The 19,233-nt window shown below is 47.1% G+C and overlaps 2 protein-coding genes across 3 annotated transcripts in view; one reads left to right on the top strand and one right to left on the bottom strand.

Moving 5' to 3' along the window:
* LOC123772369 (connectin) overlaps positions 1-19,233 on the bottom strand; it is an 806,097-nt gene that overhangs the window by 684,333 nt on the left and 102,531 nt on the right. The gene's annotated exons all lie outside the window — the stretch shown is intronic.
* On the top strand, positions 11,300-11,950 carry LOC138365633 (ras-interacting protein RIP3-like). Its single transcript, XM_069326117.1, has one exon. It carries the CDS (start codon positions 11,300-11,302, stop codon positions 11,948-11,950), a length of 651 nt encoding a protein of 216 aa, XP_069182218.1.

Raw genomic sequence — 19,233 nt, 5'->3', positions numbered from 1 at the left:
CTTTCTCTCTGTTTCATTAAGTACCTCATCTCCTATTCTCTATCCTGTGTCTGGCCTCCCGAGGTGTGTGTGTGTGTGTGTGAATGAGCTTGGTTGGTGTTAAACAGAACTCCATATTCTGCCTATAGCTGACTAGTCAAATAACTTCCTCTCTGGCAACCACTAAACAGAAAAACTAAAACCAAACAATGAATAAAGCCAAAGGTGAGAGAACTACTGGAAGAAGCGAGCCCACACATGTCAGAGTTTGCAGATGACACGCAGATAATCAGCCAAGTAACACATGAGAGGACTGCAGGACGTTACAAGAAAACTTTGACAAATTCAAGGAGTGGGCGGAGAAATGGCTGTTAGAATCCACTTGCAACAAGTGCAAGGTAATGAAGATGAGAGAGAGACAAGGAGACCTCCTCGTCCAGAGTGCCACGAGAGCCAGGAACCGGCACTCTTCATATAAACATGATGAGGGCAAGTGTCCACGTGCTACGACCCCCCCCCCCACACACCAACATGTCCCCCCCCCTCATCCCCCCCAAAGTCCCCCAGCCCCCCCCCCCCCCGTGCCCCCGAAGCAACTTGCCGTATCTGATTAAGTCGCCCACAGGAGTTATTGCCCGTTCTTGCATACCCAAAACTTTCCCCGGGAAAAATAATTCACCGCTTTGGAGCCCAAAAATATGATACTTGGGAGGTTTATGGGAGTTTTTACACGGAGCTTTGTCTCTAGTTAAGATAGTTTGGTCAGGGGGGAGTGGGGGTGTATGGGGGGAGGGGGGATAGAAGGTGTGGGGGGGGGAGTGTATGGGTATATAATGGGGGGAGAGGAGGGGGGGCGGTACATCTTCATCATCCCAGGACACTAAAATGATTGACAGGGACGGCAGTGGACGACAGGGATGACAGATGAAGGGAAGGGAGATGGACGTACAGGAACAAGATATGTCTTGTAGGAAAGCCGCGACGACGCACATCTGAGAGCAGATACGACCTGCAGTATCAAGATACGACCTGCAGTATCAACATACGACCTGCAGTATCAACATACGACCTGCAGTATCAACATACGACCTGCAGTATCAAGATACGACTTGCAGTATCAAGATACGACCTGCAGTATCAAGATACGACTTGTAGTATCAAGATACGACCTGCAGTATCAAGATACGACTTGCAGTATCAAGATACGACCTGCAGTATCAAGATACGACTTGCAGTATTAACATACGACCCACAGTATCAGTGTGCAAATTGTCAAGCGTTTACAAATTGCAAATTGTCAATCGACATGCCATTGGCTTCAGATTGCCTCAACTGGGATCTCAATCTGGAGTGAAAGTTTTGAGAGTGAGTGAGTGAGTGAGTGTGTTCACCACTTACTATCAGTCTGGAGCTGTAGAATTGGCGGAAGATGCCATCACAAACCTGAAAAGAAAAGGAAATGATACAGTTTGGAAAATACATAATAAACAAATACCAAACATGTACACACACACACACACACACACACACACACACACACACACACACACACACACACACACACACACACGCACACGCACTTAAATCTTCACGTGGGTCGAGAATTTCAAAAAAGTGAACAAACCAATATTTCAGATTGTAGTCTGTTTTTGTAAAAAAACTAAAATAATCCCGAATCGAATACGTTACGCGAGCTGGCCTCCAGCCCCTTGTCACAACTTTACAATCATAGTGCTAAGAGGTTTAGCCTGTCAAGCAGCTGACCTCTGCCCTCGGACAGACAAACACACACTCTTTTATGTGTATTTCTATAAAGATATATCTATATAAAATATAATTTATGAGTATGAATGAGGCTAGGTGCCTTGGGGTTACCTCACACGACTTACCAGCTTGAAACGTAGGGGGCAGGCAAGTCGGGGTCTGCCCAAGTGCCTTGCATTAAGAAATATCGGCATCTATAGCATCATCCCCCCCCCCCCACCCCTCTGCGTTTTTTAGTCTAAAATCATATCGGGGGTTGTGTTTTCCGTAGAGTTTTGATGCTTACTCCCGCTACTGACGTTCATGGTTTACTCCAACACGATAAATGTTCACTCAATTCGAGTTAAAGTATTACATTTTCTTGGAGGGACAACTCTGGCTCTTTGGGTCCCGTTGAGCTCTGGCTCTTTGGTCCCGCCTCTCAACTGACAATCAACTGGTGTACAGGTTCCTGAGCCTATTGGGCTCTATCATATCTACACTTGAAACTGTGTATAGAGTCAGCCTCCACTACAGCACTGCCTAATGTATTCCATATGTTAACTACTCTGACACTGAAAAAATTCTTTCTAATGTCTCTGTGGCTCTTTTACTTTTATACTTTTACTTTTTAGTTTATACTTTTATACTTTATTTATACTTTAAGACGCTAGTGCTCTCTAGAGTGGAGTACTGCTGCACAATGACAGCCCCTTTCAAAGCTGGAGAAATTGCTGACCTGGAGAGCGTGCAGAGATCCTTTACTGCTAGAATCCACTCAGTAAAACATCTAAATTACTGGGACCGACTAAAGAGCCTAAATCTGTACTCCCTTGAGCGCAGGCGGGAGAGATACATAATAATTTACACATGGAAAATAGTAGAGGGGCTGGTCCCAAACCTGCACACAGAAATAACATCACACGAGACCAGAAGACATGGCAGGATGTGCAGAATACCCCCGTTGAAAAGCAGGGGTGCAACAGGTACTCTGAGAGAGAACTATCAACATCAGAGGCCCGAGACTGTTCAACACGCTTCCACTACACATAAGGGGCATAACTGACAGACCCCTCACAGTGTTCAAAAGAGAACTTGACAAACATCTCCAAAGGATACCTGATCAACCAGGCTGTGACGCATACGTCAGGCTGCGAGCAGCTGCGTCCAACAGCCTGGTTGACCAGTCCAGCAACGAGGGGGCCTGGTCGACGACCGGGCCGGGGGTCGCTGAGCCCCGGAATCACCACAAGGTAGGCAAGGCTCATTTGGGTACTCAGCTTCCACCTGTGTCTCCTTGTTCGTGTTCCGCCCATGCTAAAGAGTTTGTCCAACCTGTCAAATCCCCTTGAGAATTTTGTAGGTGGTTATCATGTCTCCCCTTACTCGTCTGTCTTCCAGGGACGTGTGGTTCAGCTCCTTTAGCCTTTCCTCGTAACTCATACCTCTCAGTTCCAGGACGTATCTGGTATCATACTGTTGAATCTAACTTGTGTGTGTGTGTGTGTGTGTGTGTGTGTGTGTGTGTGTGTGTGTGTGTGTGTGTGTGTGTGTGTGTGTGTGTGTGTGTGTGAATAAGAAAAGAATAACAAACCCTGTAGAACATACAGGGGTACAGACGTATGCTCCAGTATGCTTCAGTATGCCCCAGGTATGGTCCAAGTATGCTCCAGGTATGCTCCAGGTATGCTCCAGGTATGCCCCAGGTATGTTCCAGGTATGCTCCAGGTATGCTCCAGGTATGCCCCAGGTATGCTCCAGAATGCTACAGGTATGCTCCAAGTATGCAACAAATATGCTCCATATGTGCAAAGTATGCTCGAAATATGTTCCAAGTATGCTCCAAATATGCTGCAAGTATGCTCCAAATATGCTGCAAGTATGCTCCAAATATCCTGCAAGTATGCTCCAAATATGCCCCAAATATGCTCCAAGTATGCTCCAAATTTGCGCCAAGTATGCTCCAAATATGCGCCAAGTATGCTCCAAATATGTTCCAAATATGCGCCAAATATGCTCCAGACGTACAAATAGCGAGGGCCTAGAGAGCGCATCAGGTGTGTGTACCCTACAGCAAGTCAGCATTTTAAAACATTGCTAAAAAAGCAACGAGCCAACCTAAGCTGTTTCATAGCCATATATGGAGGAAAACAGCAGGCAGCGGAGGCCAGTGTTTCCCCGCCCCGGCACCAGACCGCCGGGACGGGGAAAACTCAAGAGAATGACAGAGAAGTGTGTGTGAAAAACTCAACAAGAGGTTCCAAGTCCACTAATTACAACCAGAGTGGGAACCAATGAGAGGAACTACAGACACCTACAAGCAAACGATAGTAGTTACTGTAGAATAGTTACAGATACCTGGAGGAACTAGACAATATAAGGACGGGACAAGGGGCCAGATTCACCAAGCAGTTACGTAAGCACTTGAGAACCTGTACATCTTGTCCTCAATCTTTGGCGGCTTTGTTTACAAGTATTAAACAGTTAATGAGCTCCGAAGCACCAGGAGGCTGTTTATAACAATAACAACAGTTGATTGGCAAGTTTTCATGCTTGTAAACTGTTTAATAAATGTAACCAAAGCCGTCAAAGATTGAGGAAAGATGGACACGTTCGTAAGTACTTGTGTAACTGCTTCGTGAACCTGGCCCCAGGTTCCTGAAGGAGGCTGTTACGATCGAACTACAGCTTTCACCACACCAAGAAAACACACTCTGTTATCTTGCGATGATGTCGGGGCTTAGCGTCCCCTCGGCCCGGTCGTCAACCAGGCCTCCTGGTTGCTGGACTGCTCAACCAGGCTGTTGAACGCGGCTGCTCGCAGCCTGACGTATGAAGTCGCAAGGAGTATAGAAAATTATCGTGGCCTGTGCGTGGGTCGACACGCAGACTGCAGATTGTGCAGTTGGGGAAGCCAGTTCCTCCACAGCGTCAAGACACCGCACACCTCGCATTCCTAAAGAACCGGGTTCGATCCCCGGTGGAGGCGGAAACAAATGGGCATGTTTCCGATTTGGTAGAGTTTCTTTCACCCCTGATGCCCCTGTTCACCTAGCAGTAAATAGGTACCTGGGAGTTAGACAGCTGCTACGGGCTGCTTCCTGTGGGTGTGTAACAAAAAGGAGGCCTAGTCGAGGACCGGGCCGCGGGGACGCTAAGCCCCGAAATCATCTCAAGATAACCTCAAGATAACCCACTCCCCACTGGTAAGGACCCCCCCTCCCAACCCGCACCCCCCTCACCGCCTTAACTCGAGAATACGCTCAAGGTGATTTTCATTGTGGAGGCAGACACGTGGGGGCGTGTGGGCGTGGGGCGTGGGGGCGGGGGCGGTGTCTCCACTTGCTCCTAGCCATAAATATTGTGTAGATTAAGACAACGTCTCTCAACAAAGCCCAGCTGAAGGGGCCAGTACCCGAGGTATGAAGTATGAAGCCAGGGTATGAGGTGAAATGGGGGATGAGGTGTAGTAACAGGTCATGTGGGGAGAGGTGAGGGGCTGACTAGATACACTAGTGAGGTACAAGGGGGGGCTGGTAGCCTCGTCACTAGTGAGGTACAAGGGGGCTGGTAGCCTAGTCACTAGTGAGGTACAAGGGGGCTGGTAGCCTTGTCACTAGTGAGGTACAAGGGGGCTGGTAGCCTTGTCACTAGTGAGGTACAAGGGGGCTGGTAGCCTTGTCACTAGTGAGGTACAAGGGGGGCTGGTAGCCTTGTCACTAGTGAGGAACAAGGGGGCTGGTAGCCTTGTCACTAGTGAGGTACAAGGGGGCTGGTAGCCTTGTCACTAGTGAGGTACAAGGGGGCTGGTAGCCTAGTCACTAGTGAGGTACAAGGGGGCTGGTAGCCTAGTCACTAGTGAGGTACAAGGGGGGCTGGTAGCCTAGTCACTAGTGAGGTACAAGGGGGGCTGGTAGCCTAGTCACTAGTGAGGTACAAGGGGGGCTGGTAGCCTAGTCACTAGTGAGGTACAAGGGGGGCTGGTAGCCTAGTCACTAGTGAGGTACAAGGGGGGCTGGTAGCCTAGTCACTAGTGAGGTACAAGGGGGGCTGGTAGCCTAGCCACTAGTCTAGGCTACCTAGTCAGTGAGTAATTAGTGTTGAACCTTGACCCATAACACTGACGGAAGCTATTTGGGAAAGACCTGAGATAGACACCACTTCCGCATGATTGGAAGCAAGAGTCCTGGACAAAGCAGACGATGTTACCATAATAGAGAGAAAATGTCGACGTCTCTCCATCTTCTAATGTGTAGTTTGGTCATCGTGGGTGTTCTATGTCTTCCAGTGCAACCTGCTCTCGCACAACACAGCACACATATCACTTATTGCTTAAAGTCACTATTTGGCTTATAAATAAGTACTTATGTGACATATTCCAAGCCATACTTTTTTCAAGGTACTAACTTTTTCTCTCAGTTTTATTAAACAATAAAGGTTTTATACAAAATTTGACAATATCCTGAGTTACTTTACAATTTATTTAAATATTTTAGTTTTGTTTTATTATTTTTATAAAACTGTAATATCAATATAGGTACAGGTTCAGTACTAATTGTAATATCTTAACATACTAAGAAGGTTAGGTTAGGTTAGGTTGTGGGTTTTCTATTCTACTTTTCAAGGTAAACTCAAATATTCACAATAAATTAGTATGTCACATATGCACTTATTCATAATCAAGAAATTGACTATAAGCAAGTGCGAGAACGGGTTGTCCAGTAACATATACTTTAAATCTTACAGTCGTAGTTCATAATCTCTTAAATCTCGTAGTTCATACCTCTCAGTTCCGGGACCAAGTCTGGTGGTATACCTATGACCTTACTCCAGCTTGGTGTTGTGCTCAAGGTAAGGACTCCACGCAGGTGCCGCATACTCCTGTACCGGTCCGATATAAACAGTCTACATAATCATAATCTTCTCTTTGTTCATGTTGCTATTAACCGGCTTTTACTATGCACCTGGTGATATTCTCTGATGTGGGCGTCTGGTGATATTCTCTGATGTGGGCGTCTGGTGATATTCTTTGATGTGGGCGTCTGGTGATATTCTTTGATGTGGGCGTCAGGTGATATTCTTTGATGTGGGCGTCAGGTGATATTCTTTGATGTGGGCGTCAGGTGACAGACTGGGGGGTAATATCACCTGCCAGGTCCCGATTCCAACAGTATTTTCTCTGCCATGTGTTACCTTATGCATGTGACTGCAATCTCTGCCTTGCATTAATGCTCTCACTCATTTCTAACGTTATCATATTTACATTAAAATGTTTGTATCGAGATAGTTTTAGCGACTTGTACGCTCTGGTTATTCCACTTATTGACAACTTTTAACACTGAAAAAGTTCTTCCTGGCATGTTTTGTTCATTTATATCTCTACTGTTCCTTGCTGTGAGAGAGAGGTTTTCCCCGGTGATGAGAGGAGTTGTGTTTGCAGGGGTTGAGCTATGACTCTTTGGTCCCGCCTCTCAACTGTCAATCAACCTGTGTACAGATTCCTGAGCCTATTGGGCTCTATCATGTCTACATTTGAAACTGTGTATGGAGTCGGCCTCCACCCCATCACTGCCTAATACATTCCATTTGTCTACTACTCTGACACTATAAAAGTTATTTCTAATGTCTTATTTGGGTACTCAATTACCACCTGTGTCCCCTAGTGCGTGTGCCCTCTATGTTAAACAAACGGTCTCTAACCTATCAATTCCTCTGAGAATCTTTTATGTGGTGATCATGTCTCCTCCTATCTCTTCAGTCTTCTGCACGCACACGTGAGTGCGTGGAGGGAGCAGCGACCGGACGGTGCAACATTTACTGCTGCCGGAACACACTTGGCGACCGTGGGAAGATCAACACAGCGATGCTCTCCCCTCACTAATCTTACATATCCGCCGCTTGCGGTCACTTCCCTCTCATTATCCCAGGAATATTTTCCCCTTGCATTTTAAAGTACCTTAACAATGACTATAGCCAGGGACGCACACATGGAGTAGAAACTGATTTAACCAAAAATTGTCTCTAGAAAGATGCTAAAAGAGGCCACTATCATCGTCTCAAAAGATCCTGAGAAATTATACAAGTCCACATTATCTACACATAATTCTACATGGACACGTATTGTGTGTAGATGGAGAGAGAGAGAGAGAGAAAGAGAATAAACTATTAGAGGAAAGCGGCAAGCCATTACGACTATATTGCACTGGGAAGGGGTCAGGATAAGGATTTGGGATGGGACGGGGGGGAAACGAATGGTGCCCAACCACTTCTGGACGGTCGGGGATTGAACGCCGACCTGCAAGAAGGGAGACTGTCGCTCTACCGTCCAGTCAAAGTGCGTAGATGGAAAAATACAGTAGAGAGTGAGGGAAGTACGGGTAGTGAGGGTAGATAAACCCATCTTATCTACAAGCAGCACGACTCCACACGCTGTACCTCACACGTCTTAGGAAGATGAGGTGTGAGTAATGAGTGAGGTATAACCCTTCACGCACACTCAGTAAGTCCCTATTGTTACCTTGTTACAACTCGTTAAAAAGCTGTTACATCTTGTTACAAACTTTTTAATGAGGTGTTAGGTTGTTACAAGGTGTTAAGATACTTGTTACTACTTGTTAGGTGGTGTCATAAGTTCGTTGTAGCAACGTCGTAGTTTTGTCGTGTGACTGGGCGAGGAAACATTAGTGAAGGAATATAACACAAGGAACAAGTCCCCGTGGCGCGGTGGTAAAGCACTCGTCCGGCACTTCGCAAGCGCTTTGGCCTAGATTCATATCCTGGGGAGGATTGACTGGGCACCAATCCTTAACTGTACGCCTCTGTTCACCCAGCAGTGAATAGGTACCTTTTTGTTCCAAGATTTGGCGTGTCGTATTCCGAAGAAAAATTAGGATTAAGGAAACAGGTACCTGGGAGTTAGACAGCTGCTACGGGCTGCTTCCTGGGGGTAATAAAAAGGCGGCCTGGTCGAGGACCGGGCCGCGGGGACGCTAAGCCCCGAAATCATCTCGAGATAACCTCAAGAAGGACCTGCCCAAAATGCTGGAAGTGGCTTTATAAAAATGTAAGAACTCTTGTATGTATAAATAAAAAAGAATAAAACCGGGTAATATCCAAGGGGTGGGGGGGGGGTGTAGAGTGTAGGGGGGGGTGTAGAGTGTAGGGGGGGGGGTGTAGAGTGTAGGGGGGGGGAGGTTCCCACGCTGGTGACTGCCCCACCCTGGGGGGGGTTCTCACCCCTGTCAGGCCTCAGGCACCGCCAAAGGGCTCCACAGAGCTCCACAGGGCTCCACAGAGCTCCATAGGGCTCCACAGAGTTCCACAGAGTTCTACAGGGCTCCACAGAGCTCCACAGGGCTCTACAGAGCTCCATAGGGCTCCACAGAGTTCCACAGGGCTCCACAGAGCTCCACAGGGCTCCACAGGGCTCCACAGAGCTCCACAGAGTTCCACAGGGCTCCACAGAGCTCCATAGGGCTCCACAGAGCTCCACAGGGCTCCACAGAGCTCCACAGGGCTCCACAGAGCTCTACAGGGCTCCACAGAGTTCCACAGGGCTCCTCAGAGTTCCACAGGGCTCCACAGAGCTCCATAGGGCTCCACAGAGCTCCACAGGGCTCCACAGAGCTCCACAGGGATCCACAGAGCTACACAGAGCTCTCTATACTGCTGGTCTTGGTGGCGTCTAGCATCTTCCTCCCTCCGAGATAAAGTCACGACTTAACTCCTGCTTTTTCCTCGTATTTCCTTCTCCAACATACCTGAATTAGCACACACACAGGAAGCAGCCCGTAGCAGCTGTCTAACTCCCAGGTACCTAATTACTGCTAGGTGAACAGACCCATCAGGGTGAAAAAAAAACTCTGCCCATTTGTTTCCGCCATGGGCCGGGGATCGATCCCCGGTAACCCTAGGATTACGAGCCCCGAGCGCTGTCCACTCAGCCATAGAGTCCCCTGTGAGTGCGCATATGCAACACCTTACACAGGTGAAAGGCCATGCAGCAAGACACACACAATAGACCGCTCACCCCTGGACGGAAGCTCTATTGTACACCAGTTTCCCCCACAATTTCCGCATCAATCTCCATCCCGGCGGATGGAGATCGATGCGGAAATTGATTGATTGATTGGTGGAGATTGATGGATGCGTTTCGTCATGCTAGCCTACCACCGCCTCCAGCGGCCTGCCCTCACTCTGGCTCAACTCAGATACAAGTGCTACTTAATAAAGTGATGGCTCGGCCCTTCATCTTGCATCTGGCGCAAGGCAGCAACAAAGCAATGTCGCGAGCCTCCAAACTCACTGTTCACAAAAGCATATAAATACGCATTTATACAATATCCCGATAAAAATATTACCTCCCCCCCTCCCTCTCCCCCCCCCCTCACCGGTACAATCCTAGAAATACAATTACGGGAGAACGAGAGCTCATGATTCACTGTAACAAGAGCTCATGATTCACTGTAACAAGAGCTCATGATTCATTGCAACAAGAGCTCATTGATTCACTGCAACAAGAGCTCATTGATTCACTGCAACAAGAGCTCACTGATTCATTACAAATAGAGCTCATTGATTCACTGTAACTAGAGCTCACTGATTCATTACAAATAGAGCTCATTGATTCACTGCAACAAGAGCTCACTGATTCACTACAAATAGAGCTCATTGATTCACTGTAACTAGAGCTCACTGATTCATTACAAATAGAGCTCATTGATTCACGGCAACAAGAGCTCGCTGATTCATCCAAAACCTTTGAGTCAGGTTTGCAATATTTTTTTGACTCTACAAGAAAAGCAAAACTGAAAGGGGGTAGGTTGTGTAGCCCAACAGGAAGGACCACACGGTATATCGCTCGATAGTCTATCTCCTATCTACTAATAGTCTCTATCTCCTATCTTAAGGCTATCTTCATCATAAAACAAGTCAGTACCAACAAACTGTTGCAGGCAGCCGAATATAGTGACTGAGTCAACAAGGAATCCCTCTGGCATGGTACACCTCTTGTTATGATCAATATAACAACATTCACTACTAGCACAAACCTCACACCTTCATAAGCACATACAAACCTTCATTAAGTTCAAATATTTGCAACCAGGCTTCTCCCTGAGTTAGAGGAGACAGGTGAGGAGACAGGTGAGGAGAGAGGTGAGGAGAGAGGTGAGGAGAGAGGCTGGGAGAAATCCCAAGATTTGCCAGATAAGATGATTCAGATCTATTTGTGCCGGATCGAAGGCTGAACTCTTCAAGATGCAACTTGACAAGTTCCTTACACAAACAGCTTCACGGATCCACCAAGCATAAGGGGAAGCCGCGCACCAGCTGAGGCTTCGAGAGCAGGACAACTCTAAGTTGACCACAGTTAAAAAAAGGCAGCCAGACTCCTCCTTCAACTATACCCAGTAACTCTTCCTTGCTACCAAGCAGGTATCAGTAACGCCTAACTCATTGAACACATCAAGTAACTATATTATTTTGCCGGCTTCACCAAGCGAGTAGCCGCGTCAAACAGTCTGGTTGACCAGACCACCAACCAAGAGGCCTGGTCAGAGACCGGGCCGCGAGGACGATGATCCTCGGAATAATGGAACGTTCGGCAGCTCTGTCCGACCACTCGCCTGAAGCTATGTCACCGAACGTCCCCATAGAACCATTTACAACCAGACTAGCTAAAAGGTTTCAAGCCACCACAAGCTACCACACAAGCAACCAGACAACCTCACAAGCAACCAGACAACCTCACAAGCAACCAAACAACCTCACAAGCAACCAGACAACTTCACAAGCAACCAGACAACCTCACAAGCAACCAGACAACCTCACAAGCAACCAGACAACCTCACAAGCAACCAGACAACTTCACAAGCAACCAGACAACCTCACAAGCAACCAGACAACTTCACAAGCAACCAGACAACTTCACAAGCAACCAGACAACTTCACAAGCAACCAGACAACCTCACAAGCAACCAGACAACTTCACAAGCAACCAGACAACCTCACAAGCAACCAGACAACCTCACAAGCAACCAGACAACTTCACAAGCGCCACCAGACAACTTCACAAGCAACCAGACAACCTCACAAGCAACCAGACAACCTCACAAGCAACCAGACAACCTCACAAGCAACCAGACAACTTCACAAGCGCCACCAGACAGACTACCTCAGCCTCAGCGGTCAAGGTCGCTACCTGCCGAAGACCATTTACCACGCGTAACAAGTCTGGCGGTGGCCACAAGGCGCTGATCCTCTCACATTTAGCCTTTGACATTTAATCCTCTGGCACTCTCAAGTCGCATTTGTCGCCGCTGTAAGCGTTTTAACCTTACACGCCAAAGCTGGTCCATGGAAATACTAAAAGGTGAAGCGAAGATCCGCGGGGTTACGGAGGCGGGCTCACCCCCACCCTAGTCACCTATTGAAAAGGCTCTCAGACACAGACACGGCTGTTGCTGTGAGCCCAGCCGTGTTCACAGGCCGTGTTCACAGGTCCTGTTCACAGGTCCTGTTCACAGGCCGTGTTCACAGGTTCTGTTCATAGGACATGTTCACACGGCGAGGGAAAGGTTAGTGAATGTTCCTCCAACAATGAACACGGTAAAGATTTATGAAGGTAAAGTAATTAGGCGAAACATCCAGCTGTAGGAGCAAGCTACCAACAAAGCATTCTACACAAGTCTTAGAGATTAGAACACGTCTTAGAACAATTCCTTAGAAAATCTAGCAATTTTGACGAGTTTTAGGCACAAATACATCATAAACTCTTATGTATTACAAGAATTACCATTGTGAAGTATATTTATATATATCTAGGAACATTTGCTTTTTTTTATTTAATCACCGATACAACTAATATATACATGAACACTCGCAGTAGACAACCATGAGCTGTGAGACGGCCCCGGGAGCTGAAGCTCGGCTCAGCAGGAACAGCTGAGTACGGACGCGCGCACACCAGGCGAGGGGGCAGTGTCACTTCTCCTTTGACTCCTAGTCTTACTGGGCACCTCTGAAGCACGAGAGCAAGTGTGGGCCAGCGCCCTTACACTTGCAGAAGGAGTTCACAACAGAGCGATGCGTTCCCGCCAAACGCACCTTCTGGAACGCCTTCCGCCGCGGTCCTTCCTCGCACTCTCTCTCACGTAGCCAGCCTATCCCGTGCCTTTCCTTTGGGTGACGTAACTTCCGCTAGCACCGTCTATAGAGACGTTACCACCGTCTACGGAGACGCGGCCTCCAGCTCCTGTACCATACATGACGTCGTGCGCATTTTGGCCCCGAGTAGTTACCAACGACACCACACAACCTACCCTCCTGAACTCATGCCAGACGTCATTCACTACCCGCAGCAAGGCCTTACACACACACACACACACCAAGATGGTCAAACCTGACACGTGGCCACTAAAAAAAGCATTACATAATCAAAGCCCAACAAGTTCCAGGACCAGACGAAGTATTTGGTTCTTGAAGACTCAAGCTGAGTATCAAAGTCACGGAGGCTGGCGAATGCTGTCCATCCTCATTAACAAAGACAAAAATTTAGTGCATACAGCTACCATAACCCCGTTTATGAATGAAAAAGCTTTACACACAAGTCGACTGATGACGTTCGAACATATCTCTAACAGTGCTTCACTGACGACGTATTGTTCGAATCGCAAATCTGTAAATGCTTCACCCACGTACTGCAATTGTAAATAATTGCCAAGAGAGCCTAGACACCTAACCTTACCTAAATATGCACAAAATGTTAATGTGAAATATTTATATTTAAGAAAATTCCTATTTTGAATGAACGGCATGTTAATACTGACGAATGTGTCTGTGGGGTCGGCCGGTGGATGGAATGAACATAACCTCAGGCCGGGAAGCGAATGTGGTGCAAATTTTTAGGAAAAAGAACAGATCACTCGAGTCGAACTACCGACCATCTAGCTTAACTTATCGACTATCAAACACCCTAACATCTATTGTGGTAAAATTGCTTGAATCAATGTTCGCAAAATCAATTAATTTTCATTTTAAAAACCTACATTAATAAAGGTAACGCAAGACAGTTTTACCAATGACGCTCCTGTGTAACATTCACTCATTATTTTCCGCCAGTTTTGAAGGAATTGATAGACTGACATGAAAATTACGCCACCCAAGAGGTGGCACGGGCATGAATAGCCCGTCAAGGGAGTTGATAGACGATTGCGACATAATATACCTGGAATTTAACAAAGCCTTTGACACTGCGCCTCACCTAAGACTTGTCAGAACCGCGTGGCACTGCAGACTCATCCTGAGAAGGATCAGACTGAGGATATTTCCCAGGAAACAAAGAGTGACTTGATTCCAGTTATGCTTAGAGTGGGAACCCGTTGCAAGTGGAATGGAGCAGAGCTAAGGAGGTAGGACTCAGGGCCCCAGGGCTCTCGTCTGGGACATAACTCCACTGAGAAGCGTGCAAAGGATGACACAGTTGATCCCAGGAATTAGAAGCCGCCCTTACGAGGAGGGATTAAGAAAGCTTACTTTGCATTTATTCACAAAGGCGAAAAGGGGGTGACATAATTGAGGAATAACAAAAGCTTTGTTAATAAGGCGATAAACATATAAACACAAAATAGGACACGAAACAAAGGATGCAAATTGGATGAGTGTAGAATCAGAAAAGACCTGGGTATATACTGCTTGGGGAAATTGGGTTGTTGCTTTATCGCGTCGCTTGGGTCAGATAGGTGAGGGCAACACTCCAAGCCGGTATGATTATAAAGCACTTGGAACATATTCTAAAGCACTTGGAGCTCGAACCTGAGGACGGAAGGGAACTATCAGGAGAAAGGCTCAAGCAATTACAACTATATTGCACTTGGGTCAGGATAAAGATTTGGGATGGGACGGGGGAAAGGAATGGTGCCCAACCATTTAGGATGGAACGGTCGGAGATTGAACGTCGACCCCGCTAGCAGCGACATATATGAAGGACTACACCTTCCCATTGTCTCTTCCATCTCCTGATTCTTATCTGGAGAATAGCCATGTTCCTGATCTCCAAGATACTTGCCCAGTGTTACTGTTTAAACGCGTGAATCATAGGATGAGATGGTGGTAGACACAGCATGGAGAGATGGTCATGGAATCGACAATTCACATTCACCAATAGGATCAAGTTCTCAGCTGGGACCCATCTTTGGGATGGGATGGCAGGCAGTCCCTGGAGCTCTAGGGACTGCCTGCATGGGTATGTGGGCCTGCGGGCCGCTCCAAGCAACAGCCTGGTGGACCAAGCTCTCACAAGTCAAGCCTGGCCTCGGGCCGGGCTTGGGGAGTAGAAGAACTCCCAGAACCCCATCAACCAGGTATCAACCAGGTATCAACCAGGTATCTCACATCCCGATCAGTCTCTGGGGGAAACTTTACCACCAGACGGATTCCCGGGAATTTATGATCAGTGCTAGTTCAAATTTTCGCTGTTGCCGATTGATTTGGTAATTTGCATATTCCCACTAGCTCGCTCACTCACACCCACGACCCACCCACCCCCACAGGGACACCCACGCCCACAGGGACGCCCACGCCCACAGGGACATCATCATAGTGTCAAGAAACGTCCCGTACAGTGACCAGAGCACTTAAACCTTGACTAATTATGAACCCAACAGTCTTATTCTGGGGGGGGGGGGGGGAGGCAGGGAGAGAGAGAGAGAGAGAGAGAGAGAGAGAGAGAGAGAGAGAGAGAGAGAGAGAGAGAGAGAGAGAGAGAGAGAGAGAGAGAGAGAGAGAGAGAGAGACAGACAGACAGAGAGAGACAGAGAGAGAGAGAGAGAGAGAGAGAGAGAGAGAGAGAGAGAGAGAGAGAGAGAGAGAGAGAGAGAGAGACAGACAGACAGACAGAGAGAGACAGAGAGAGAGAGAGAGAGAGAGAGAGAGAGAGAGAGACAGACAGACAGACAGAGAGAGAGAGAGAGAGAGAGAGAGAGAGAGAGAGAGAGAGAGAGAGAGAGAGAGAGAGAGAGAGAGAGAGAGACAGACAGACAGAGAGAGACAGAGAGAGAGAGAGAGAGAGAGAGAGAGAGAGAGAGAGAGAGAGAGAGAGAGAGAGAGAGAGAGAGAGACAGACAGACAGACAGAGAGAGACAGAGAGAGAGAGAGAGAGAGAGAGAGAGAGAGAGACAGACAGACAGACAGAGAGAGACAGAGAGAGAGAGAGAGAGAGAGAGAGAGAGAGAGAGAGAGAGAGAGAGAGAGAGAGAGAGAGAGAGAGAGAGAGAGAGAGAGAGAGAGAGAGGGCGAGACTGATAGTGTGTATGGTCACCTTGATGTACTTTCAGGGTCGAGTTAGGCTCCTGGCCCCGCCTTCCAAACGTTTAGATTAAGGCAGCGACTCATGCCACAGGCATTGATCATATTGACACTAAAAGCTTTGAATCGACCTAGCCTCAACGACTTCTGCAACTAACCTATTCCACTTATTGACCTACCTTGAGGTGCTTCCGGGGCTTAGTGTCCCCGCGGCCCGGTCGTCGACCAGGCCTCCTGGTCGACAGCTCTAACGGCTCTAACGACAGCTCTAACGCTAAAACAGTTCTTTCTGACGTCCCTGTAACTTATTTGTGTCACGAGTTTCCAACTATGGCCCTTCGATCTGCTGTTCCTAGCTTTGAAGAACGCTGCTTTTCCGCCTTGTCAATCTTGTATGTTGTTATCATGTCCTCCCTATCTCTCCTTACCTCCAGTGTCTTATTAAACTCCAGTTATCTCAGTCTTTTCTCATAGTTCAATCCGTTCAGCTCAGGAACGAGTCTCGTTGCATATCTTTGGACCTTTTTTGAGTTTCTCCTTGTCGTTCTTCAGGTAAGGGTTCCGTGCTGGGGCTGCATATTCAAGAGTGGGTCTCACCTTCGCTGTATATAATGTCCAGACAACCCATTTGTCCAAGTATCTAAAGGATAGCCGGACGTTGGTCATATGGGCCTGTTATTCTCCTAATGTAGGCTTCTGGCATCAGATTTGGGGGTCAAGTCCACTCCCAGGGCCCAGATTCACGAAGCAGTTACGCAAGCACTTACGAACGTGTACATCTTTCTTCAATTTTTGACAGCTTTGGTTACATTTATTAAACAGTTCAGAAGCATGACAACTTGCCCATCAACTGTTGTTAGTGTTATAAACAGCCTCCTGGTGCTTCGGAGCTCATTAACTGTTTAATAATTGTAAACATAGTCGCCAAATATTGAGAAAAGATGTTCAGGTTCGTAAGTGCTTGCGTAACTGCTTCGTGAATCTGGCCCCAGGTTGGTAAGTGCTTCGTGAATCTGGTCCCAGGTTCGTAAGTGCTTGCGTAACTACTTCGTAAATCTGGCCCCAGGTTCGTAACTGCTTCGTGAATCTGGCCCCAGGTTTGTAAGTGCTTGCGTAACAGCTTCGTGAATCTGTTCTTTCTGCATTAATGACTGACGAGACTGTCTTCTCTTCCTCCTATACCCTCTATGTGTACCTGTTCCATTCCATTCTTCACATCTTTACATTTAAATATTTCCTCGCCAGAGGACCAAACCTCAATGTTAACTAATTATTAAAATAAATAATTTTAATCCTCCATCATTTATACCATGCATGATTCACGACGTGTTTACACACATAGTCTAATAGGTTGACATTTTCCACCAATATCACTTGGGGGGCGTATGCAAATTTCATGATAGTAAATTCTATCATGATTCTCGGTACCGAAATTTTATCTTTGAAGGCGGACTACTTCACGTCAGTGTAAAGCTTCTAAGAAGTTTGAAAGAATTCCTAAGCAGCTGTGTTATTGCCTCCCATGCGTGGCAGGTTATTTATATAAAACAGAGGTGACAAGATTCTAAGATATCTGGATGACGCGCATAAAGAAGCATAAGGCTTCTTGCCTAAGGTTGGCCTTTGTCCAAGCACCCACTGATCTCTGTAGCACCTGGCAGAGTTACCGCTGGTGTGGATGAGAGATACAGCTAAATTCCACTGTGAAATTTCTCCATGTAGAATATGTTATTGTAAGTTTTTTCCTTGAAATATGGAAATACAGTCTGCTTGTACCTGCTTGATGGGGTTCTGGGAGTTGTTCTACTCCCCCAGGCCCGGTTCGAGGCCAGGCTTGACTTGTGAGAGCTTGGTCCACCAGGCTGTTGCTTGGAGCGGCCCGCAGGCCCATATACCACCAACAGTTGATTATTCACAACATGAAGCAATAAAAGAGAAGTGAGGTGAACGTAGAGACCTCACTGCCCCACTGACCACAACACGAGGATCACAACACTGGTTATTGACGCATCTACATACACCACTGAAGCCCGCAGCCGGTGTTGGCCCCTGCCAGTCTTGTAATCACAGATGTGCCGTTGTCTTTACTGGTGACCTTGTCACCTGTCTCGGAGACAGGTGTGGGGCGCGCCCCAGCCCTACAGCCTGGCGCGCAGGTGTGACAGGCGGCATTTACCTGTAAGGTATGTAATGTCATCATCATTATTTACCTGTATTCCTGTGTTCTTTACCCGTCCATTTCCAGCCTTTGGTAAGCCTTAACCTTACGACTTCAGATCCTCTTTAATAAACAGTTTGACTTCGCTACACAGCCGTCTCGGTCTTAAATAATTTAGAGTTTTCTAACCAAGGACAAAATATTGTTATAATTAGAGGTGGACACACACCTGTCATTATAAACCTTCTCTCATGCGTAATGCGTAGTCATTTTGCTCATACAGAACACGTGTTGACGATCTTCAACTGCACAAGAAAACGCATTAAAACAGGCATTGCAAAATAGAAGATCAATGCGCATTGCGATACATATTCAATGTACATTGGAATACATATTTCAATGTAGATTACAACACGATAAACACAGATGTGTAACACAATCAACGTACACTGGAACACACAATCAACACTCCTGGTAACACTTGAGATTTATTATGATGTATACACTAAACAAAATATGCATAAACAAATACTTGTAAGACTTAGGAGTGCTAAGTCTTAGTGCTAAGAGTTAGGAATGCTAAAGACTATATGGTAGACATAGTTCAAGAGGCACAGCCCCTTGTGGCAGGTGTGTACCCGCACCCAACATGCCACAGTTGACCGTCTTGACCTCCAACCACATACCCGTCAAGTCCTGAACATGTCTTGCGTGCACACCTGCTCCTTAATCTTTCTACTGAGACAATGTTATGTTTCCTCCATACCTGTGGAGGATGGCAGACGCCTTCTCACACACCTGTACACACCTTCAGCGGGCCAAACACACATACACACACCTCTACACACCTGAAATGTGTTACACATGCACTTGAACACATCTAATGTGTGTCTCACACACATACTTGTGTGGGGGTCAGCTGGAGGGCCCCTGGAGGCAGCAGGGGGCCCGTGTAGGGTGTCCAGCAGGAGATCCAAGCAACTGCCCGACATGGTTCAAGCAGAGTAACAACCCAAGGTAAGGGCCTTCCCTATACCGGGAGGCAGTTC

The sequence above is a fragment of the Procambarus clarkii genome, chromosome 17 (assembly GCF_040958095.1).
Source record: "Procambarus clarkii isolate CNS0578487 chromosome 17, FALCON_Pclarkii_2.0, whole genome shotgun sequence".
Classification (NCBI taxonomy): domain Eukaryota; kingdom Metazoa; phylum Arthropoda; class Malacostraca; order Decapoda; family Cambaridae; genus Procambarus; species Procambarus clarkii.
This window is presented reverse-complemented; position numbering and strand designations above follow the sequence as displayed.

Excerpts from the sequence above, each read along its gene's own strand:
- LOC138365633 (XM_069326117.1), top strand. The coding sequence starts at position 11,300 with ATGATCCTCGGAATAATGGAACGTTCGGCAGCTCTGTCCGACCACTCG.